This window comes from Aulonocara sp. 'chitande type north' Nkhata Bay, linkage group LG6 (assembly GCF_057382095.1).
Source record: "Aulonocara sp. 'chitande type north' Nkhata Bay isolate Kocher_YH1m ecotype deep benthic linkage group LG6, A_spYH_male_GT1.1, whole genome shotgun sequence".
In the NCBI taxonomy this organism is placed as follows: Eukaryota; Metazoa; Chordata; class Actinopteri; order Cichliformes; family Cichlidae; genus Aulonocara; species Aulonocara sp. 'chitande type north' Nkhata Bay.
The window spans coordinates 35,291,651-35,315,891 of record NC_141349.1 but is presented as its reverse complement, the minus strand read 5'-3'; the positions used below and the strand labels follow the sequence as shown (position 1 = coordinate 35,315,891).

Below are 24,241 nucleotides of genomic sequence, written 5' to 3'. Positions count from 1 at the left end.
ATGTGAGGTGTGAAATTGAGGGAAAGTACAGACTCCCACCGGCAGGGGGCGGTGTTCCCGGCTCCCGCCCGGTTTCTTTTTTAACTTCCGCTTCCGGTTGTATCTGGTGCTATGAGCTTTGTTTTGAATAAACGTCTTCTCGTCAGCTGATTGAAAACAGGATGGCGGAAGAGCAGGACGCCGGTGTTTCTTCTCGGACTCAAAGGAAAGCTTTGAGTAAGGCTAAAATACTACAGCGGGAGAGCGAGAGGGAGGTCTTCAGACTGGTGAGAGGGGGAAAACATGCACATTTACAGCTAGCAGGCTAGACTAGCTCATGTTTGCTGTGTCCATTGTGAGGCTTACCCGGTCCCTCTGTCCTCCTCCCGCAGGTCGGGCGGGTCCTGAAAAAACCGGAGTCTCAGCGGTCAGAGGAGGAGGCCGCTGCTCTGCTGCTGCACAGAGACACTGTGGAGGAGCTCTGCAAGAGACAAGTCCGCAGAAATGTGCTCAAGAGGAAGCAGGAAGAGGTGAGACTCCGGCCCAGAGAGGCTGGCCTGCTAAGGTTGGTTTGTCAGCTAGTGGGACAACTTCAGAACAGACGTGGAGGCAGCAGGTTTCTGGGTTGATTGTGTGAAGACTCAGAGAGGTTGAATGGTAGTCGCTCTTTGTGCACAAACTGTAGTAAATACAAAAGGACTAAAACCATTCTGGTAAATGCACTGGTACTCATATAGTGCTGTTCTGCTCTAAGTGGGCACTAAAAGCTTCATTTGCCCAATCACACACATTAATTTCTTACACCTAAGCACCTTTTTACACTTTTCACACATACACTCACACTCTGATGGATGCAGCAGGCTCAATTCGAGCTTCAGTACCCATGGATAAGTCAAAATGCAGACTGGAGGAGCCAGAGATTGAACCATTGGCCTCCTGAGCTACCACTCGGGTCCTCATGGACTGCTCATGGAGGAGCAGTATGAGGGCTCAACATCTACCCATGTGTGCGTGTGTTAACTCAATAAGAGTTAACACACGCACACATACACCCAGAAGCAGTATCTCTCAAAGAGCCCAGAAAAAATGTTAGCAGCTATTTTTGTTGGTTTGTAATCCTAGACGTAGCCAAAGTATGAACTGAGGAGCTGCACCAAACGTGGTTTAACTCTTTCCCCCCTAAAGACGACATTTGACAAGATCCTCTGTACCCTTAATGACATGTATTGACACCGCAGTACCAATATACTCTGGTTTGAGTTTGACAACCACTAGAATAGTTTATGAAGGTCAGCTGCATAGGTAGAGTCCACCCTCACCCATTTCTGATGAAAACCCAGTCATTTTGTTCTATAAGCAGGTCTGAAATATGGTAAAAACCACTTCGTTCAGAAAAGAGCTTCAAGGGTTATTCCTAGTAGGCTAAAGCAAGGTAGAAGGTAGAAAACTTCCTCTCTTAGAAGTATTTGTGGTGATTAAAAAAAGTTTCATTAAAGATCATGGTTGGGTGAAAGAGTCCTCCTGCTGTTGTGACGGCGTCTAGCTCTCTCTGCTGTGAGAGGGCAGCGAGGCTTCAGAGTGAAACGTACAGTAGTTTACTGCATGATTTTAAAAAATAAAACTGCTTCTTTTGCTTGGACTTCCTCCCTTCAGTGATCATTTTACATTATTTTGTCATGGTTTAAAAAAATCAGATGCAAACCATCGTCACCGTCACTCCCTGACCCACTCTCCAGGCAAACAGTCTATTTCTGATTATTTTTGAAGCTCTAATGGTCTTCAGTACAGCTCTGATGTCTTTTTCAGGTATTTGATGGTGTTGATGAGCTGAAAAATAAAGTCAGGCAGCTCGCTGTGGCAGTCAAACAAGCCAGTCACCTGGTGGTTTACACCGGAGCTGGTATCAGCACGGTATCTTAAACTCTTCCTCTTCATTTTCGCCTTACTTTTCTTTTTTTAAACTTTCACAAAACTGACGTCGTCTGTAATTTCAGGCAGCTTCTATCCCTGACTACAGGGGCCCTAACGGGGTATGGACGCAGCTACAGAAGGGTCGGGCCATTAGGTGAGATACAGAGTCTTTACTGTGGTATGAAATATATGTATTACTCTCCCCTAGTGTGTTCTGTTTGATTTATCTCTGCGTTTCTTTACAAACAGCTCGTCAGACCTGAGTAAAGCGGAGCCGACGCTCACGCACATGTGCATTAAGATGCTTCATAAGGAAAAGCTGGTATGTCACACCAAAGTCCAAAAACATATTTGAATTTCCATTTAAATGAGTGATTAGAGATTTGTAACTTCAGTTTCAATGGTTACTGCGACATAAAAACAGCATCTAAAGACTCATCCGTTAAATCCAATAATTTAAAAAAAAAAAAAAGCTTCAAGTTAAAAACGTTATTTACTTTTTCCAGTTATTCTGACTTATTCCAGTCATTCCGACAGAAGCTTCAAAATAACTTCCAGGATGTTCCAAAAATGACAACTTATTCTAGAAGGATTTTAATAAGGTTAGCCAAGAAAAACAATAGCTACATTTACCAGAATTTTACTATGATAACAAGCAGATGTGACACACACACCTGAAACATAATTGGCTATTTGTGTTTCCTGGTCTGGCATTGATAAGGACAGGACAGCGTCCATTTTTAGCGTTACAGAATATTACCTCAGTTTACCCAGGTGCTGCGTCTCCTCCTTGTAGCATCTCTGCTCGCATCACATTTAAAGGCAGTGCTTCATGTTCTGTCTTTGTTTGCTCTGTGTAAAGGTTAAGCACGTTGTGTCTCAGAACTGCGATGGACTCCACCTGCGTAGCGGTCTGCCCAGACACGCCCTCTCTGAACTCCATGGAAACATGTTTATTGAGGTAAGAACCACGCATCCTCAGTTCTTAGACTTTGTAGAAAGCCTGGAAAGAATTTGCTGAGATGTTTCTAAAAACAGCATCTAAGCCTAATCCCCTACAGATCCAGACGTGTTTGTTTCGCATCAAAAAATATTTCTCAGGTGCATCACGTCTTAAAAGCGCTGGAGGTTAATCTTGCCTTTCAAGAGCCATCACACACGCTGCTTAAATTGCTGCTCGACTCTCCACATAGGCCCGTTTAATGTCATTTGTGTGCTCCCATCACTGGCTGCCTCGTCATTTAGTGTCTGTGCAGTCCTGACCAAATATTTTTATGCAAATGGCAGGGATTTGCATGAGAATATTACAAGAGCTCAGGCTAAGTGATTAACTGTTAGAGGTGATCCAGACATTAAGTAAATATGTTTTTTAAAAGGATTGCAGACCAATGTGAGAGGGGCCAAAATTGCTGTGAGATGTCATTGTGATGTTATTGAGAAAGATATGACAAACTAATCCCGATCCAGATATCTTTCCTGGATGCAGGGATTTGATTCATTCATGGTGTGGAGGGAATTTTCAGCCTCAGGCAAAGTTATGCAGTCTCTGACTGCTCTTATCCTTTAAAATTTCCAGGCTTGGGATTAGTAAAGGTCTCTGCATTGAGTAATTGAATAAAGAAATTTGAAATGTAGAAGTGAATTGCATCAGCAGTGTAAAGCATGCATGGATGAGTGAACACTAAAAGTTGAAAGAGTAGAAGAAGCCCTAACATTAGATGTGTGTACAGCAGGATTAAATGTAAAACATGAATTGATAAACATTACAATACATTTCTTACTGGCCTCAAACTCTTTATTCAGAGAGTTTAAACTGCTCTGAAACGCTGGGTTTCCCTTCTGTCGGTAGGTGTGCACGTCCTGCTCCCCGGTCAGGGAGTACGTGCGTTTATTTGATGTGACCGAGCGGACGTCGCTACACCGCCATGGGACGGGACGGAAGTGCAGCCACTGTGGCGCCGAACTGAGAGACACCATAGTGCACTTCGGGGAACGTGGGACCCTCGAGCAGCCTCTCAACTGGAGGGGAGCAACAGAAGCTGCCAAGATGGCGGATGTTATACTCTGTTTAGGCTCCAGTCTGAAGGTAGGATTTATAAAGCTGTCGGAGTCTGTAAATGTAATCTGGGTTAGGTTGCATACACTGTACAGTTTTATACCAGTTAAACAGCATGTGCCCTCAAGAACAGACATCGAGTTTGCGTAAAACTGAGCAGTCCAAACAAGATTTGAGCCCACAGTAAAGTGACGATAAACCCTAAGGCCTGATTTGGACTTCTGCAGGGAATCTTTGAAGAGCCTGCGACGTAACCTACGTATGCTGTGCCAGCCAATAGAAACAAATGAAATGCTGGGTCTATTTTCCCTACTGGGTCTCCACTTTTTGTTGTGGTTAGTTTTTGCTAGACCACATACAAAAACTGTGGTGAGAAAAGAGGGATTGATGGTAGTGAACAGATCACAGTAGTTGCGAGCTGCATTGTTACATTTCTAGAGAGCTGCATCGTCAGGTTACACTGTAGGGTTTCACGGGGGTTTGCGGTAATGGTAAAATGGTTCGTATATAGCGCTTTTCTACTCTAGCACAGTACTCAAAGTGCTTTACACAACTTGTCTCATTTAGCCATTCACACCCATTCGCACAAGCACTTTTGTCTAAGCTTTTTCTCTGTAAGTGCTTTCTGTCTAACATTCACACACATTCATACTCTGATGGATGCCTCTTGCCAAACGATACTTGGCATGCAGACTAGAGCAGAGCTGCGGTGTAGATTTCCCCAGTAACTCAGTCATGTGCACCTTTAGTGTCTCCTGGTTATTAATGATCCTGGAGCATTCAAAAGGTCACAGCCTCTGTTATTATTCAGTTAGTAGTTTTTTTAAAATCATATTATGATGCAAAGAAGGGTTCCCACACTCCCACACAACTTAAATCTGGGACTCTCCACCATTTGACCCTAGAACTGAAGAAGCTTCTCGGATTAGAGGTGAAATGTCTTCCAGCAACTTAAAGAAGTCCAGACGCTTTTCTTTCCAAGCTCCTTAGACAAAGGGTTCCCCTTGTCCTGCCAACTCAGTTTTCTTTTATTTCACTTGCAGGGATTTTTTTTTTTTTACTTTATCCAACAGCTCTCATTAGCAGTTGTATTTCAGGTAAATGCAGAGAAAAAGTATGAAGAACTTATCAGTTACTACTGCGAGTTAATTTATAACTACATTTGAGTTGTAATAATGGCAATATTGACTTCATTTTTAACAACACAGTACTTTAATTGTACTGTTTACATGGACAGCTAACTCCTCCTGGTTCTGGTTTTCATGCAGTAGACCAGTATATAAGTTAAAGTTTACCTTAAACTTTATAATATAGTCTAAATATATGTACAATATAAAAAAAAAACCAAATAATTTTTGATGTATTTCCATTTGTGAAGAGGGAAAAACCCATTTATTCATTTTACTGTGTGTTACGTTCCCCTGAAAGGGGTCTAGGTGATGAGGGGGAAGTAACAAAATGTGTCCGGGTCAGAAAAAGGAGACAGAGGCAAAATGGTTAAATTAAAGAGTTTTTGCAGAGGGACGTAACACTGTGTGAAAGAAGCAGAAATCAAGTAGTAGGACAGTTAAATTCCAGCTATATGGCTTTATTAACTTTTTAAAGGAACCTCTATTTTGACGAGTGGTTTCCCTTTGTACTGCCTCTTGCTCTTTCAGGTCCTGAAGAAATACACTTCTCTGTGGTGCATGAACAGACCAGCAAGCAAAAGGCCCAAACTCTACATTGTCAACCTTCAGGTACATTTAATTTTTTTCAGTATAGGTGAAAAACATGCAGATAAATAGATGAGATGCGGGTAAAGTTCTGAATGCTCAGTGGTTCATTATGCACTGGCGTTTTTGTTTTAGTGGACACCAAAAGATGATCTGGCTGTGCTGAAAATTCACGGCAAGTGTGACGATGTCATGAGACTCCTCATGGAGGAGCTGAACCTTCAGATTCCTGCATATAACAGGTAGGATGATAACGCCCATCAAACACAGATGATGTAAATAATATTGGCTTATTGATATAAAATCTGTCATTCAGATACAGATGGAAAATTACAAAGAAAACAATTTAGCCGAATTGTTCACTGCCCTGAGTTCTCCTCATTGTTTTTTTTTTATCAGGGCAGACGATCCCATCTTCACTCTGGCTACACCTCTGCAGCTTGAAGAGGTGCAAAGCCACTCTCGTGAGGTCGTAGCGCCTCCCAATGATCAAAATGACTGCTCAGATGACCCCGAGGAGCAGAAACCCACATCTGTGCAGGGCGGCTGGTTCGGACGAGGGTACGGCAAAGGAAGGCAGAAGAAGAAAAAAGTTGCGTGACTGACAGGACATTGTGAACTTTTTGGTCACTGCCAGCAGTTTATCCCATCAAGAGATTCAAGTTTCAGTCCTGTGATGATGGAAAGTTGGACTTGAAGCTTCTGGGGTGTTGTTTTGTAGGATTGTTTCCTTGCCATTAGGAAAATGGCACACTGCACTGAACTGTCGTGTTGTACAGCGTACACTTTAGAGTGATACCTGGGTTCAGAGCAGGGTTTTGTTAAGCAGCTGCAGTTTGTTATGTTTTTGTGTTCATGGCAGCTAAGCCAGCTGGGTTAGACGGAGCCAAATTTTAGCTCAGTGTGGCTAGGATGTTTTTTTTCTTTTCTTTTTTTTTTTCTTTTACAAAAACTGACAAGAAAGGTCTTAAAACGTGTCAGAAAATGAGGTCCTGTAGGGGTTTGGTTTGTTTTTTTGGTGAATGGATCACTTTTGACACCATTTCAGGTGTTTTAACCAGACTGGTAACGGGTGCTTCTTAGAGCCTGATTGATATCACCAATATCAGTATCTGCATTTCCCACAAACACAGCCAGCTGATCTGAGTAAAGGTGGGGGGTAAACAAGTAATTCATGGCTTACTGGAACAAAACAGAATTATTTTTAAATATTATCCTAGTAAGTCTTCATAAAAAATGACAAATGTTAGAAAAGTCTTTGTTTTATGTGTCTGAAAGGGGAAATAATATCACCAAATATTGGTGTAGCTCGTATTCCTGCATCGGTTGGGCTCTACAGTGTCTAATTTACGCTCTGCTGGTGTAGTATGACCATGATGTATTAAAACATGGATATCTGAGGGTAGAGTACTTCATAAATACTGTATCATCAGAAGAACATGAGTGGCAGATAACAACAGCAGCTTAAGCAAAAGTCCATTTTGAATTATGCTTTTCTATCTTTTACACATGTACTGATTATAGTAGAATATATTTTTGTAGTGTTTGTTTTTCATATGTTCAAGACTTCCCTTTTTTTAAAAACATGGCATCTTTGTGTTGATGTTTATTTTGAAGGTTTATGTTGGCCGTACTTAATTATTGTGTGCTGCCCTTGACTCTGCTGTAATCCTTCCTCAGGTATGCAGGCTGGTTAGTACAGCCGCTACTGTATTACATTTGTTTACGTTTAAACTTTAGTGTGATATATATTTTTTTTATTAATAAAAAAAATGATTTTTGTTTACAGCATAGGAAGGTAAGCTGAGTTTTGAGTTAAATTACTGTTTGCTTAAGTGATTGGAAACAGCAGCCAGAGTCATTGTATCTGTTATTTTATCTCAGGAAGAACCTTTAGTGTCAACAGTCTCATCATGTCTGGTATAGTGTTACACATTATTAAAAAAAGTGCAGGCTGTCTTTGATAAGCTAGTGTCGGCATTCCTAAAACTCAAACCAGTGCTAAACCTGAATGTGAAGCCTCGTTGGTTTTTGCTGTATTTCTTTTCTCTCACACGCAAAGATGTATTTGTGAGAAAATAAATCATGATGCAATGAATTTTCTTTCTGCTACCATTTGTTTGATAAAAATAAAGAAACCATATCTGATTTGGTGCTCTAACTTATCCTATTGCCTTTGTAGGTTGTGTATAATTCTATACAAAATAGGAAATGGGTGCAAACAGAAATGAAAATGCTGTATCTAATCCAAAAACAGTTTGTACAACTCTAATGAGCTTGAAAGTCAATATTTAGTAGGATTACTTTTATTCTTCAGCACAGCCTGAACTCTCTAAGCAAATGCTGATGTGAAGTGGTGTATGACTAATATCTTTATCCCAGTAAAATATGTTTCATGGCGATTTTTGGGCAAAATTTTTCTTCCCCCAAAATACTGCTTCAATAACATTGAGGTGCAGGAGGCCAATCCATTCATCGCTGTCAAACACACTGTCAGCAAAAGTGCTCCTGGATAGGAAAACTGTACCTCTCTCCTGAGCTCCTCTGAACATACTGCTGATTGGTTAAATAAAAACAATCGTATTTGGACTCATCACTTCATCAGACCTGTTGCCACTGAAAACCAGCTTTTTCTCCATGTTTCACTTCCTTAAAATGGCTTCTTAATACAATCCCACTTCCACTGAGACCATTTCCACTGATCAATGGCCATGAGTACCATTCACAGAGAGTTGGGGAATGGCTGCAATTGTAAGATGGCGAAAGATGTACCCTTAGTCCCCCTCCTCGATACAGAGATGGTCTTTCCCTTTTCACGTAAATGGACTCCTTGAGTCTGCCCTCAAACCAGCTTTCCTCCCTGTCCAGGATGTTTACATCCTCATCATTGAAAGTGTCCACTGGCCTGTAGGTGTAAATAGACTGCGTCCTGGCCTGACGAGGTGGCTCTTCTGTGTTGTGCCATCCGCTTCGCCAGAGGTCAGGGCCGTGCAGACAGGTTTAAAGGGGCGGGTGCTCAAAGTTAAAAAGGGGCACATTGAACCAGGCTGAATAACAACAACACACATTCATCAAGAATCTAATATGGGAAGGGCAGGGCTGTGTTGATCTGAGACTGTAGACATTAAAAAGTCCATAGGAGAGATGGTAGCTGATTAAACAAGTGTCATGAGATAATAACAAAATGCAAAGATTGGTGACAGCGCTTGGAACCATAAGGCAACAAAAAACTGTGAGAAATAATTTAGGCTCTGCCTGTGAATCACTCTTTGCTTCTCTTCTTCCTTCCATCCCATCATTTCATATATCACTCTCTACTTGCTATGTGGGAACAAGGCACAACTTGCTATTGCAATAAACTATAATCTAATTATCCACACCTAACAACTCTTCCACTTAATCTATAATAAAATGATGACAGAAAAATGTTATAGCACTGCCTTTAGTAGCCTCACACAGCTCCTGCTGTTTCCTCCTCATGTCCTTACCAGGCATGTCTGGACAATATTATATCATGAGTAATATATTTTTTTTAAATCCATCGAAATAAAACACACACATGCACGCACACACAGTGACATTTTAGACCTTCTTCAGAATACTGTATATACTATGGGCATCATGGTGCTGATCCAGAATCCTTACATATTTATTACTAGAGCTACAATAATAAAGCAATGAGGAGGGGGAAGTAATAAATATGAAATAATGTATTTATGATGATTCCATTTGTTTCACTATCCACTCTGTGCAGGGGCAAAGCTTATTACATTTTTAAACTGTAGAGATACAATAATTTTACTGCTGTAAAATCCAAATTTTGTCTTATTTAAAATATAAATCTGATATAATCTGCTTCTTAATGTATGTTCTTTAAAATACAGCTTGTGTTTTTTAATATATTATAATTATAATAATTATTATGTGGACATGCATATTAAATCGTTTTTTAGTGAAATATAATCCCTCCAGAAAGGCAGGAAAAGCCCGGAAACTTACTTTAAAACTAAATATGTTTCTAAATACTTTAAAACTAAATATGTTCCCTAAAACGGTGACAGAGCTACAGACCCATGACTGCCAGGTAGCCAGCAGCTATGACCAGCACTACTTGTGCAGTTAATAAAAGGACAGGTAATGTTTGTCGCGCTGTTGCACACACAGCACGCTCGTTTGTTTCAGTTCGTCAGCTGCCACAAGACAGCTTACCAACGTGTACGTAATAAGCTAATACTCCTGGGTGCTATACACTACAGTGTACGCTGTACACCTACTTACTGGTTTTGTCGCATCAGTCTGTGTCTCTGAGTTAACTTGTGTTTCTCCTACAGCTCCAGACCGCTAAAAATGCGCGTGCTCTTTGTGAGCTCGTTCCCGGCTCGTAACCAGCGCGTTCTGCCGTCAAGGGCGATCATTGGTTAAATGTGATCATGTGACTGATGCAAGCCAGATCCTTTTATTTAGCAAAACTGTGATTAATAGTTAAATATTATTGTTGAGGGGCACAGACAGGACTCCGCACGCACGCACACACACATAAAAAAAATAATAATAATTTTTTTTTTTAAAAAGTTGCCTCAACAAAAGGGCACTTTGGGCACCCATCAGGAAAGGGGCGGGTGCTCAAGCCCCTCTAGCCCCCCCCCCTCTGCACGTGCCTGCCAGAGGTTGTTGATCAATGGTCATGAGAATTTGCATAATTATAATGAAGGAACTGACCTCCCAGCCCATTGTTCCTTCAGTGGGCTGGTTTCAGTCATTATGCAAATGTTGTGTTTATAAGGTTGGGGAAACTTGCAGTCAGAAGAAGTCACTTGGATGAGTGACGAAACGTTTCTCCCACTAAAAACGCTACGTCCAGATGAACAGAATCAACTTTTGGAGATTTACTTACCTGGATGATTGAACACGCATCAAGACATTACACTGTAAATCTTAAAGCTATAAAAAGCAGTAACGTACACAGTGAATGTTTACATGTTGATTAAATGTGTATTATCACTTATCTAGCGTGGGCGCCCTTGGCTTCTCACACAGCGGTACTTGTTACTGCCGAGGGCACAAAGTTACGCTGAACATGTGATCTGGCGCAATCTGCACGTCAGCGGTTCGATGTGACGTGGTGCTAGAGGCGTTGCCCGGGGCACCCGGTTCAGTGTAAGTCTGAGTTAGAAAACAGGAGGCGCACAGGAGGATTTCATTTGAAGTGTTCTTTAACGATCCAGATACTCCTAAACTTAGGTCTCCTCTCGTTTTTACTTGTTTGGCGCTGCGCTGTTTCCCCTGAGCCCACAGAGATGATCAGAAACGGTCACCACGCTACTAGCGAGCCTCGTGAAGAAGCCGACTGCACGAAACCGGGATCCTCGGCGTGCAGCCCAGAGAAAAGGAAGCGGGTGGTCCGGTTGTGGTGTGATGGCTGGTGAGTGTGTGTACCCGCTTCCAGTTCTTATTATTAGTGTCGACTTATTAAACTCTTCTCCATAGTTTATTGGTCTGATACGCTATTGTTATGCAATCAACAGCAGGGGAACAGGAGGTTTAGCATGCTATTGCTAACTAGCCGCTTGGCAGTTGGTAACTGAGCACCGGGGCTTATCTGTTACTACGATAACCAGCTTAAATAGCGTATTACGTATAGCCAACGCTACATGATGAAATGCGCAGTGTTTAAACTGCGCTAGAAGTTCAACAGAGGTGAATGCTGTGTTGTCAATAATGTTATTAAGCGTTTATTAAGGACCCCGTGTTTCACTGATAAGCTTGAGTTGTGGGGAGCTCCGTTCAGAAAGCTGGGCGTTGTTCCTGAGCGGATCATCACGTTAGACCTCTGAGCCCACCGTTTTTCTTCTCCGGTGATCACACACATGCAGAATAGCTATTAATCATTATGGAGATGTGGACTGTGCTGTAAAATGAAAAGTAGCCTCGATACTTAAAATATCTAACCTTTAAAAAAATAATAATTAGCAATATTGTGTTTAATTTAATGTCGTTTCCGTCCTGTTGCTCTCCTCTGCTCGGGCGGCATTTTTCGGTGTCTGTCTTCCTCATGACACACATTCCTTGGTAAGTTTGGAGCTCGAGCTGCGTTTAAGTTCAGAGAAAAAGTACTTGTTTATATATGGAAGTATAGGTAAAGTTTACAAGAACAACACACGCAGTTTAAACACATACATTTGTTGTACCCCAGTAAAAAAGCCGATTAATGAATAATTAAAAGCACTGAGAGCCTGTACGAAAGTTAAAAATGTTTCGCCCGGCTTGAAACCCGAAAATCTTCTTCCTTGAATGACATCTGTGGTGAACATACTATACTGGTGTTGACTTGTGATAGTTACTAAAAGGTAATGACAGGATATCGTCCAGATGACGACGGTGGTTTTGTTTGATTGTTAATATTTAAACGCAAGCAATTTATGATGATGTTAAACCTGCTTATTTGGCCCACCTGTAGTATATTCACTGCCCACACTTTGGTAATAACTGCACTAGCACTAGTGACTTCTCAGCTTTTGGGATCGATAAAGCATCCATCCCATCTGTCTGTCTATCCTTCCTTCCAATGTCTGGTTTTGGGTCATGGGGGAAGCAGCAGTCTAAGCAGAGATGTTCAGACCTCTCTCTCCCTGTCCACCTCCTCCAGCTCATCTGGGGACAACCCGATGCACTACTGAGTCACCTGAGCGACATAATCTCTCCAGTGTGTCCCGAGACTGAGCTGGAGCTTTCCTTAGGCACGATATGCCCAGAGTACCCTGGATGTGTCTGGAAAGAACCACCTCAAGTCCTTTCACTGTGGATGATAAATACTAATAAATAAGTATATCTTAGCTTTTCTTAAATATGTAATGACTTAATTTACAAAAGTAATTTACAACAAACCTAAACAAACAAAATATTTTAAATGAGTGCAATTATATATAGATCAATAGTATAAAATACAATGATAAAATAAATATCTTAATAAGATAAAAACTCCAGCAAAGCAAAATAAAAACATTAACCTGCATAGAAAGTGTCACATTATTTTTAAAGCGGCTCAGTGTAACAGTGTAAAGTATAGTGACAGAGGAAGCTTGAATTAAAATGTTAAAAGTAGCAAACAGACGATTCTCTGCTCCACAGATGTGTTGCATTGTACAGAGATGCTGCACGAGGCGTGAAAGGTTTCCTGCATCTGTCCTTCTTGCAGCAGATCTGAATCTGTCTTAGAAAAAGTTTCTTCGCTGCCTTTCCAACAGTTTGTCATCACAGCTTCATTTGTGTCCAGTTTTCTGCCAGTCACAGAGTCATAAAGTCCAGGGCTATAAATAAAATAACTGGCTTTACCATTAGAGTAAACAGGTGCCACATTCATGATCGAAACATACTGGTGCACACTTTCCTTACAGAAAATGTATGTAAACCTACGCCCATTTAATAAACTCTGCCTGGACAGAAGTGAAACTGATTATTTAAAGGTCAGAGGAACCTCAGACACAACACCTGTGAGTTGTGTTGCCTGCGCGGATGTTAAAATATCTCTTTTTTTTTTTTCTTTTTTTTCACTGCTGTCCCAGTGAGCATTAGTCATCCTTCTTTTACACGTGCACCTTTATCCCATTAGGAATCCCGTCACGAGCACCTGCAGGTCTGACAGAACTGTTTGTTTATTTTCTGATTCGATCAACTGAGTAACGCCGAGTGCTGCTTTGAACGTATATTTACTCAGGGACACGTAGTTCTTTACGCTGCCTGTCTTGCTGACGGCAACAGACGGGACTTACTTCTAAAACAAACAAGCGTATATCTGTCATTGTTGTGATTTTAAACTCTTCTGCCACAAGCGCATGCTGTGGGGAAAATGCCTGGACCCTTGCTGCGGCTGGACAGAGAGCTGAGTCCTCATTTGTGATGTGTAAATTCTCTCCTGGATTCACTCAGGCAGTCAGTCATGTGGTGGTTATAAATATCTAGTGTACACTTTGTTCGCTGTATTGCAGAAGAGGCGTGTTGGAGTGGTGTGCAGGGCCTGTGGATGTCCTGAGACACAGAAATTATGCATTGACAGGTGAAATATGAGCGTATAGGAGCTCGGGATTCAAATGTTGGCCATGTGCGTTGGCCTCGTGACGGACGGGCGGCCCGACCAGGGTTTACCCTGTCCTCTCACCTGATGACAGCTGGGGGGAGGCTCAGATTCAGTTGTCATTAAGTAAAAATGTTAGTTTCAATGGAAGCTGAAGAAGCATGCTGAGTAGCTTTTCCTTACAGTCGGTATTTTCATGTTAAAATGATAAAATGGCAACAGAAGTTCTTCATAAACTGTGTACTTTTAGTACCTTTAGTCTTAGTTTTTAACTTTTAATCTCAGTCTGTACCTTAATGACGAGTTTTGACACCTCAGTATATATCAGTAAAGCTGTGGTTTGGTGATCATTAGAATAGTTTCTCGGGTTTTTCAGATGGTAGCTCCATAGACACCCTCTGATTCCACATTCACAGTCAGTTTGTTCCATAAGCAGGTCAAAAATATGACATACAAAAGAGCTTCAAGGGTTACTCAAAGTATGCTTCTAAGGTGCAAAGAGTTAAAGGTGAAGCAAAGTGCTCTGTTGAAAGCGCTTCCATTCACCCGGAGTTTGTTTGCCACATTTAGGGCAAAACTGAATTAATAAGCAGCTGAAATGAAAGATCTCTGTGTGAAGACACTTTGTTCAGTTTGCCAGAAACTGTCAAATGGATAAATCTGTCAAATTTCTTGTAAACTTCGTAAAAAAGTTGACAGCAACCACCCACCTCTTCTTTTTTTTCCCCCAGCAGTGATACCTGCAGCACGTAGGACTTTATTTTAAAGCTTTAATGGCCCTTTTTTGCCATTTTAGTTTATTAATAAAAGGGGGAGGAAGATCATAGATGGATGTAGTGAAGGAAGACATGCTAGGGTTGATGTGACTGAGGAGGATGCTGGGATAGGGTGAGATGGGGGCAAATGGACCACTTTGGAAAGATGAAATCTTTTTTTTTGTGGGCCAGTTCAAGGTCATAAGTGGCGTTTTGGGGAATATTGGAGTTCTAAAAAATTTTCAGCAGAGGATGAAAGAGTGACCTGGTTTGATCTGCAGGGCAGCGGACCCCCAACCTTTTTTGCGCCATGTACCGGTTTATGTCCAACAATATTTTCGCGGACCGGCCTTTAAGGTGTTGCCATGTTTGCTTTACAAACATAGTTATCGACTCTTTGTTTCACAATCAGGTTATGCCTTTCACTATCAGCAGAGACTTTGACTATGGTGCAAGAGAGAAAGAGTGCTCACATTTCCTTCCTATTTAAAAGGCAAGTCTACAGAACATTAACTGCACAAGTTGCCAAATAGTAGAAAGCAAATAAACACTGGAATATCGTAGACTTTGTGTCCGTCTAACCTTTCTCCCAGTAACCTTTAGCATTTTTGCTCACCACGACTGTCCGTCAGTTTGTTTTTAGATGGATATAGGCCATGTGATTTAAAGACACTGTCTGGCCCCTGCTGTGCAAGGTCACCAAAATAAAAAAAAGACACGACAAGGTCGTGAAAGGTTGTTTTAAAAGACAGTGATGCTGTGAGCCTGCAGGGCTTCAGACGAAAAGCCTAAAGCTGCAGGGTGCTGGTTACCAAGGCCACACTTGTGTTTTTATTCATTTGTTTGAGCCCTTAATGTATCCATTGTTTTCCACTGTGATGACGTGTCGCCTCTTTCCATCTCCACAGTTATGACATGGTGCACTACGGTCACTCAAACCAGCTGCGGCAGGCCAAAGCCATGGGAGATTACCTCATAGTGGGCGTCCACACAGATGGTAAGACCACAAGTACAGACCCTTTCTTAACCCTGATACAGTGATTAAATATTAATTCCTGACTAAACGGTCGGTCATTCAATGGAAAAATTGTCATTCACTCAGCTGTGTCATGGTTTGAATTTCTCAAATGTCATTTGATGTTATTATAATAATTTTTAAAAAAGCAGAAGGAACCATGGCTGTAGGATGAGCCTGGTATCAAAATGTATGTCAAAATTATATTACATGCTATTTATATATGTTATTTTGACCAGCCACCTATCCCACACGGTCATATGACCCTTCAAACGTAAAAGGCACTTAAAAAAAAAAAAATTGGATCTGGCAGTGAATTACCTGAAAACAGATCAAACATATGCCATGTCTCATGATAGTGATGCTCAAAGTTGATCACAGACATCATTTTTAACAAAAACAAGATTTTAGCTTTAGCTTATGACAGTTCGAGCCGGTGAAAAGGTATTTGAGCTTAAATATGTTTTCCAAGCCCGGAAATCTGATCCGGATAGCTCCGCTGTTTCAGAAGTTATAAGGGATCTAAATGCTGGGAAAATAAGGCAGTTTTAAAGACTGTATAACTCGAATGATATTTGTATTTCAGTGCTTTGCTTAATAGCTGATTCTGAGGGCGTCAGGCGGGGCTGATTTTCTATGGAAAGACTTTAGTCTGTTCAGTCACATCCAGTAACACTTTATCTCTAAATTATAATCAATAAAGTTTTATGGTAGAAGTAAATAAAGATGTTGCTCAATGATTAAACACGGAGCTAACCTTTGTCAGATTTTTCCTGCTTTAGCTGTGAACATCAGAGGCAGACCTTTGATTATAATCAGCTGTTTAATGTGGATGTTTAAGATTTCCTTACTGGAAATGTGTTGGTTGAAATAAAATATAAATGTAACTACATTTATATCTACATTTTTCATTAATAATTCTTTACCTAAAACCCAATTTAAAGCTGAGATCTCCAAGCACAAGGGCCCTCCAGTCTTCACTCAGGAAGAGCGCTACAAGATGGTGCGTGCAATCAAGTGGGTGGATGAGATAGTGGAAGGAGCACCATACGTCACCACCCTGGAGACGTTGGACAAATATAACTGTGACTTCTGCGTTCATGGAGGTGAGTCCGTTTGAATCTCACAGCCTAAAACGTTTGTTGTTACACATTGTCGCTGTGAAAGAATCCTCCCGAGTGACTGGGTTGTGCAGTGCAGGGTTAAGGCACTCGTGAAATCAGAGCTACACCATCTTTTATGTGCCATCTCCACCAGTTTGCTGATGTAGAGGCTGCAGGGTGTCCTTAATGTGCTCCCTGCTTAATCTTTAGGTTGTCTTGCTGGTTTTGTCCATTTTTATCTCAAACAAATATGAGAACTGCTGGACTTTCACACGTCCACATATATCGTTAGCTGATTGCTAATGGACTTACGATGGACAGTTGTAAATTTTAACATTTAGGGGGGTTGGGAAGCGCATCTGTAGCCGGTTCGATCCCCGTACTCTCTGTCCCGGTCGTTGTGTCCTTGGGCAAGACACTTCACCTACCGCCTACTGGTGTTGGCCAGAGGGGCCGATGGCGCGATATGGCAGCCTTGCTTCTGTCAGTCTGCCCCAGGGCAGCTGTGGCTACAACCGTAGCTGCCTCCACCAGTGTGTGAATGCGAGAGTGAATGAATAGTGCCATTGTAAAGCGCTTTGGGTGCCTTGAAAAGCGCTATATAAATCCAATCCATTATATCACTCAACCAGAGTACATGATGTGGGCAGGCTTCAGGATGTGATGTTTATGTTTCCCAGATGACATCACGCTGACGGTAGACGGCAAGGACACATATGAAGAGGTCAAGCGAGCAGGCCGTTACCGGGAATGTAAGCGCACTCAGGGCGTCTCCACCACTGACCTGGTGGGTCGTATGCTTCTCATGACCAAAGCCCACCACAGCAACATAGTGAGTTTACGTGGTTCTCTTTGGCGTGTGGATAGCTGTTGTTTATTTTATTGTCAGCCTAATCTTTTCCTCTCTGCAGGATAACCCAGATTATCAGCAGCATACGGACAACTTTGGAAAGGTAAATGTCATTTACTTTTAGTTTCAAGGGTTTGTGATATTTGCTAGTCTTTGCTCATCATCCCGACGATAGGAATGTGTCAGAGGCGTTCAGTGCTGTTTATATGTCACCTTTAAGGGTCCTAAAGGCCACAGTCCCTGGACAGGAGTTTCTCAGTTCCTGCAGACGTCCCAGAAAATTATCCAGTTTGCCTCAGGAAAGGAGCCTCAGCCCGGAGACACCATCATCTATGTGGCTGGAGCGTTTGACCTCTTCCGTATCCTTATCACATGAAAAAAAAAAAAACAGAGCTGAGTTATGAACAAAGAGATTTCTGTGGTGAACATGTTGTTGTAGCTGTTTCCTTGACGACAGCATCTCTGCAGACATCGGCCATGTTGACTTCTTAGAGATGGTATATAAACAGGCGGAGCGGCCGTATGTCATCGTAGGTCTACACTTCGACCAGGTACATCTCAAGATTGAAAAATCTATTCCCCCCTGCTGCGTCAGCAGCTTTCAGGAGAAACATTTGGAACAAGTTAAATTAACAGAAGCTCACAATTAAATAGAAGTAATGGAAACTAAAGTCCTTAATGACTCTAGTCAAACTTTTGGGGAGAATTGAACGTGAAAATGAGCCTTGTAACTGCTGGCTGAGTCAGTTATATTAATAAGGGTTCTTATTTAAGACCAGGATTGACTAAAGTACATTTTGATCCATCTGCTCATTTTCAGATGGCCACTCTTCCCAACATTTCATCCAATTTTGAAGAAATTGTGCTCCTATAAATAAATTGAATCGTGTTTTGCTGTGTAAATTTCACATCTTATTATCTCTATTAGAACTTTTGACCTCTATTTTTTTTCTTTTTTTGTTTTGTTTTGTTGATTTTTGTTGATCAAACTCGGGAACAGCAGTCAGCTCTTTTCATTGTCACATTTAGAGGAAGCATAAGAAATAAGAAAGCAGTTTTGCTACTGTCACATCCGTATCTGAGATAAATATTTGAAAAGGAAGAGCATCGAGGTAATCACTGATCTCTTCCTGTTCTTCAGGAAGTGAATCGCTACAAGGGGAAGAACTATCCGATCATGAACATCCACGAGAGGACCCTGAGCGTCCTCGCCTGCCGGGTGAGTTCGCATAAGAGAAATGTTCATAACAGCGAGATGTTTTTTGTGCCCCGCATAATCACACACTGAACTTGGCTAAGCGCCATTCATTCCTCCTGATCAGCTATCAGTCAGGAACAATAAGTCTCTGTGCCCCTTCTGCATCATGTGTTGGTGTTACCTACGAGAGTGTTACACAGTCTATAAAAGCATTAAGTCGCTCCGCTCTGTCATCAGTTTTTACCAGAGGTTGTTCACTGAGCTGTAGAAGCATACTGACCTTTGAGGTCTCCTGTAAAAGGTTTTTGGTTAAACTGTGATGTGTAAGCAGAAATGCACAGATGTGATACTGCCATTATAAGGTTAATCATTTAATAACTTTTCCTCTCACTGGTCTCTGTGTGTCTGCAGTATGTGTCAGAGGTGGTGATTGGTGCTCCCTATGCAGTAGGCAAAGACCTGCTGGATCATTTTAAGGTGAGTTGTAAATGTGTGGCGCCCCCTGGTGGTATGAGATGTGTTAAACATGCTGAAGTGGTTAACCATTATCATTTCAAAAATGTGTATAGAAATCGGTTTGATAGCCTTGTATGTGATCACTGAGTTTCAGATAAATCTGATTTATATAGGAGCTGTTTATATACAAAAAAATAAGGAGATAAAAGGATGTTTCTGTATTTTGTCATGGTTTAATCGAGTGTGTTTGAATGTGCAGGTGGACCTAGTGTGTCATGGGAAGACTGAGGTACTTCCAGACAAGGATGGGGTGGATCCCTACGCTGTGAGTACACTGTTAATAAACACTGTGAAGATATTGTGTCACAGATGCACAAGGATTCACTGACGATCCAGTTAAGTCCTTTTTTAAAGTGGTTTGGCGATAGCAGGCAGGCAGCCTGATGGGAAGTACTTTAGTTAAATCCAGAGTCTCCACAAAGCCTCCATCCCTTACGATTATTCTTTTTTCCTTTCTCACATTTTCTGGACAAGCACTCGTGGCAACGGACAAAAAAACAATAAAACAGAGAAAGAAATAGTTTGAGGTTAGTCAGAGATAATCCTTGACCAATGTGGGCAGTGAGTATATCGCAGAGATGAGCAGCACAAATTCCTCTGAGAGGGCGTCTCAGCTCTCCCTTCGAGACAGGCTGAGGAGCTGAGTCACTCAGGAGGGACTCAGTAGAGCTGCTACCCCTCAACACTAAAAAGAGCTGTCATGGTTCAGACATCTGACCAGTAAGTGCTGGATACCTCTTAGGTGAGACGTTTTGGGAAAGGCCACACCCAGAACATGATGGAGAGATTATGTCTCTCAGCTGAATTGGGAACACCTTTGTTCTCCCTGGAGAGCTGGAGGAAGCAGCCAGGGAGAGGAAGGTCTTAGCATTTCTGCTTAGACTGCTGCTGCCCAAATCCATTTAAGCAGGAGAAAGGGATTTGATCCATCCATTAGGAGTTATGTGCTCAAAGCTAAGATGAGCATAAAAATCACTTTGTCTTGATCTGTTTTCACACGTGTACTACAGCCCTGGACTTTTACAGAGGTCACCAAACAAAAGGTGCACGTGGAAATGCAAATATCAGACGCAGCCAGGTCAGACATTGAATGGACTTTAACCTTTGCAGCTATGAGCAAATACCACAGCAATTTGTGCAGTAGATTCCAGGCTTGTGAGTGTCATGTGCAGTGCACACCCTGCACAGGCAGCTGCCTCATCTAAACCAAACACTTTTCTCATAAATCAATCTAAAGCTGGCTATTTCCTGCTGTGTACTACATATTAAGGAAGGACAACTTTGGAAAAATATCCTGATCTGATTCACTTCTTCAAAGTTTATCTATTCAAGACTTTTCATGGTCCTGAATCAAATCATGAGTCCGCCACAATCGTTAGATTCGATGAATGATAGGTGCTTCACTTTGGATTTAAACCATTAACCCATCTGGCCTGAAGTGGCAGTATGGAGCAAAATATCTGCTAGTTGCTTTATTCTGATCAGTTATGTTTTTGCCCCCTCAGGAACCAAAGAAGAGGGGGGTATTCAGGGCTATTGATAGTGGGAACAATCTCACTACTGATGACATCGTCCAAAGGATCATTGAAAACAGGTCGGGGACTCGTCGCTTCTCTGGGTCTTCATTTTCTGTATTTATAAATCTGTATCTTCATCCTTTGTTTACTAATCGGTCTTTTCTTGTTAACAGGCTGCAGTTTGAAGCCAGGAACCAGAAGAAAGAGGCCAAGGAGATGGCAGTGATTGAAGCAATGAAGAAAAGAGAGCAGAAGCAGCAGGGCGAAGCTCCAGCTCAGACTGCTCACTAATAAAACGGCAAGCACGGCCCCAGAGTCTGTTTTACTCGTCCACGGACTCTCAGGTTTAAGAGCATGGACCCGGACAGAGTCCATACAGTCCTCAGCTGGGCCTGGCTATTCGGTTTCTCTGCTAGTCCACTGAGTGCAAAATCCTGCTTTGAATATTTTGGTGAATCAGCGTGCTTATCAGTATGGACTGCTCCAGCCTAAAGGGTTTAGGATAGATCCAAAAAGTCCAAAAACCCACTAAGACCTTAATCTGCAGCATCCCTTTACTCTTCCTCCACAGAAAACGTTTATTTTCTGTTGTGCACTGTTTTTGTCCATGAAGTCACACACTACATGTCCCCGTATAGGTGTAGAAATGGTATGTTAATTTTGTAAGTATCCTTAACTTATTGACACAGTGTTGATGTCATTGTCGGTTGTGTTTTTAGATTTTTAACCAGCTTAGTTTTAACGATCATTCTTAAAATTATCATCAGCACGGTTGAATGTACTTTGTTTTTAAGTAATTTTCATCCATTTAATTTGTAGATCTCACTTTTTAAAAAAAAATCAGTCCTAAAAATATATCTTTTAAACGATCTGTGAGTGGTCGAATAGTTTTAACTACCTGAATTTGCACCAAGTGTGTGTGTGTGTGTCTGCGCGTGCGTGTGTCTGTGTGTGTGTGTATGTGTGTGTGTGTGTGTGTGTGAGTGTGCATTGAATGAGGTCACTGAAGGTGTGTTTGGTCTATACTAGAATAGTGCCTCAAAAGCTATAACTAATGTAAGGGCTGTTAATTGTCTCATTGTCTGATTCCACAAACTACAGCATATCTGCAGCTACTCCTGTTTCTGTTTATAAGGAATGTGTTGGAGAAGATGGGATTTTTTTTGTTTCCCTACTTCAGGAGACAATCCAAGAAGTCATGTGAACATAAAGTCCGTTGCTTTTCCTGTCTTTGTATGGGGAGCATTAAAGGTGAATTGTTACAATTATTCACAATCTTTCAATCATTGTCTCAGTTAAAATATTTGCTTTATTTAATAAATAACAATGTGGCAAAAGCGTGGTTTTTAATTTCATTTTATTAAGTTTTATTAAATAGTGCCTGCTGATTTAAAAAACAAAGAAACACACAAAAAAAACCGGTCCTTAACCACTCGTTTCAAGATGCTTTACACAATGCAGATACTGAAAAAGACGTAATTCTATGGAAAAAACAAACAAACAATGCAGTGATTTGCAAATTTCATAAAATCACAATAGAAAACGTTAAATGTTTAAACTGAGAAACACAATTTTAAGAAAAAATATTTTCACACATTTCTTCCCATGATTCTCCAAAATCTTGATTTGGTGAAAGATCTGGACTGTAGGCAGCGACTGGACTCTTCTACTGGGAGGCCTTGCTGTTGTCATGAATGTATTTTAGCGTTGTTGCTGAAATGTGAACGACCTTCCTTAAAAAAGGCGACCGGATGAGGGCATATGTTGCTCTAAAACTTGTGTATCCCTTTCAGCACTGATGTCTTTCCAGAAGTAAAAGCTGCCAATTCTATAGACATTAATGCACTCTGTCAGCTTTGGAACCAAGTGCTGATAACAAGCTGAAGGCAGCATCCATGTTTCTCAAAAGGAATTTCTAGTTTTGATTCGTCGGATCACAGAACAGTTTTTCACTTCACCTCAGCCCATTTTAAATGAGCTTTGACTCAGAGAAGACTGCAGTCTAAGGGATTGGCCACATGGGATGGGTCGAAGTACCCTTGCACTCTGAGAGTGAAGTTGGTAATGCACTATATGGATAAAAGTATTAAGTCACACCTCTTAATCATAGTTTTCTCAGGTTCGGTCTGGGCCTGTTAGATCCAATGAAAGGAAATCTTATTGCATGAGCTTAATTTTTTTGTGATAATTATATGCTTTTAACTTTGTGGGAATACGTTGTGGAAACCCCTTTTTCTGTTGCAGCATGACTATGCCCCACTGCACAAAGCAGGGATCATAAAAGCAGGGCTGAATGAGCTTGGTGGAACTTGATTGGCCTGCATAGAGCCCTGACCTCAGCTCTATCACACACCTCTGGGATGAACTAGAACAGAGATGTCTGACCTTACACATCCTCTTCTGGATGAATATGCAAAGCTTTCCACAGACATAATCTGAAATTATGTGGAAAGCCTTCCCAGAAGAGTGGAAACTGTCACAGCTGTAAACACAGGACTGATTTAGAATGGGATGTTATAAAAGCTCCTGTAGGTGGCCGTCTGTCTTTATCGTTAATCATACTATGAACACATTAAGATATGATGGGGCCTGAACATTCACGCCTTTGTATCTATGATGAAGGATTTTAAATCCAATTCTGGATTTAAAGTTGAGTGAAGAGACATATGAGCTCTGTGGTGTTTTGGATTAACTAAAGGCTTTTCAGGGAGCTTTTGGGACAGTCTAACGATAGTGAATTATGATAGTCCTGCCTCAAAGCAACAAATACATGAACTACTTTTTCAAGTTCACCCTGAAAGAGGATGTTTCTAATTTTAGCCATGTTGCACAGATGAAAGAAAGCAGCCCTACTTGTGCATTTGATGTCTGTATTACCGCTGCCACATAATGTGTGCTGCCTGATGACAGAGCGTGGTCAGCACATAGTCACGGTTCACTGAGGCGGTGAAATGAGGCCACAGCCACTCAGAAACAAATAACTCACATGGTTACCATCCAGCCACCCTCAGATCTGACCAAAGACTGCAAACCTTCACATAAAAAACAGTAAATCTTTAATCAGCAATCCTCAGTGTTCCCGAGGAGTTTGGGCATCACTCTGGACATCACACATAGAAGCTCTGTTTGATCTAACTTTCAGAGCTCTGTACGGATGCTGAAGGTTTGAAAACACATGGACTTTATTCCACATGTTGAGTTATTGAGGCACTCAACCAAGAGGAGATACACTTGGTTTGTGGAAATAATGCCAGTGGCTTTTCATCCAGAAAACATCTCACAAATTAGACATTCTGGAGGAAATTGTTTTTATGCTTTAAGAGTGATACAAATAACATAAAATAATACTTACAATAAAGGAAACACATAAAAGAAATCAGACTAATCAATATTTTAGTGTCTTTCAGTCACTAGGCTCACTTCAGGCTCTGACTTACCTTCATTCGGCTTTTGATACTTTCCAACTAGCACCCTTTAATCACAGACTTGATTTAAATGCAGAAAAGAATTATTGTATAAGTATAATTATGGTTTTCTCCACACTGACCATCCTGC

General features: G+C 41.3%; 2 protein-coding genes across 3 annotated transcripts; both read left to right on the top strand.

The window, feature by feature from the left end:
* Positions 1-15: 15 nt before the first annotated feature.
* On the top strand, positions 16-7,759 carry sirt7 (sirtuin 7). Its single transcript, XM_086296610.1, has 10 exons — positions 16-266; positions 372-509; positions 1,786-1,890; positions 1,974-2,044; positions 2,140-2,212; positions 2,753-2,851; positions 3,740-3,976; positions 5,605-5,685; positions 5,797-5,903; positions 6,061-7,759. Exons 1-10 carry the CDS (start codon positions 162-164, stop codon positions 6,260-6,262), a joined length of 1,218 nt encoding a protein of 405 aa, XP_086152736.1. The 5' UTR covers positions 16-161; the 3' UTR covers positions 6,263-7,759.
* A 3,026-nt stretch (positions 7,760-10,785) lies between these two features.
* pcyt2 (phosphate cytidylyltransferase 2, ethanolamine) lies at positions 10,786-21,954 on the top strand. 2 transcript variants are annotated; one of them, XM_086296606.1, is made up of 12 exons: positions 10,786-11,083; positions 15,396-15,484; positions 16,447-16,608; positions 17,286-17,437; positions 17,517-17,558; positions 17,676-17,814; positions 17,924-18,006; positions 18,597-18,674; positions 19,065-19,130; positions 19,369-19,434; positions 20,675-20,763; positions 20,860-21,954. In XM_086296606.1, exons 1-12 carry the CDS (start codon positions 10,959-10,961, stop codon positions 20,975-20,977), a joined length of 1,209 nt encoding a protein of 402 aa, XP_086152732.1. In that variant the 5' UTR covers positions 10,786-10,958; the 3' UTR covers positions 20,978-21,954. The 2 variants fall into 2 exon arrangements, with proteins under 2 accessions (XP_086152732.1, XP_086152733.1); XM_086296607.1 differs by lacking the exon at positions 10,786-11,083 and adding an exon at positions 14,919-14,980.
* The last annotated feature ends 2,287 nt before the right edge of the window (positions 21,955-24,241 follow it).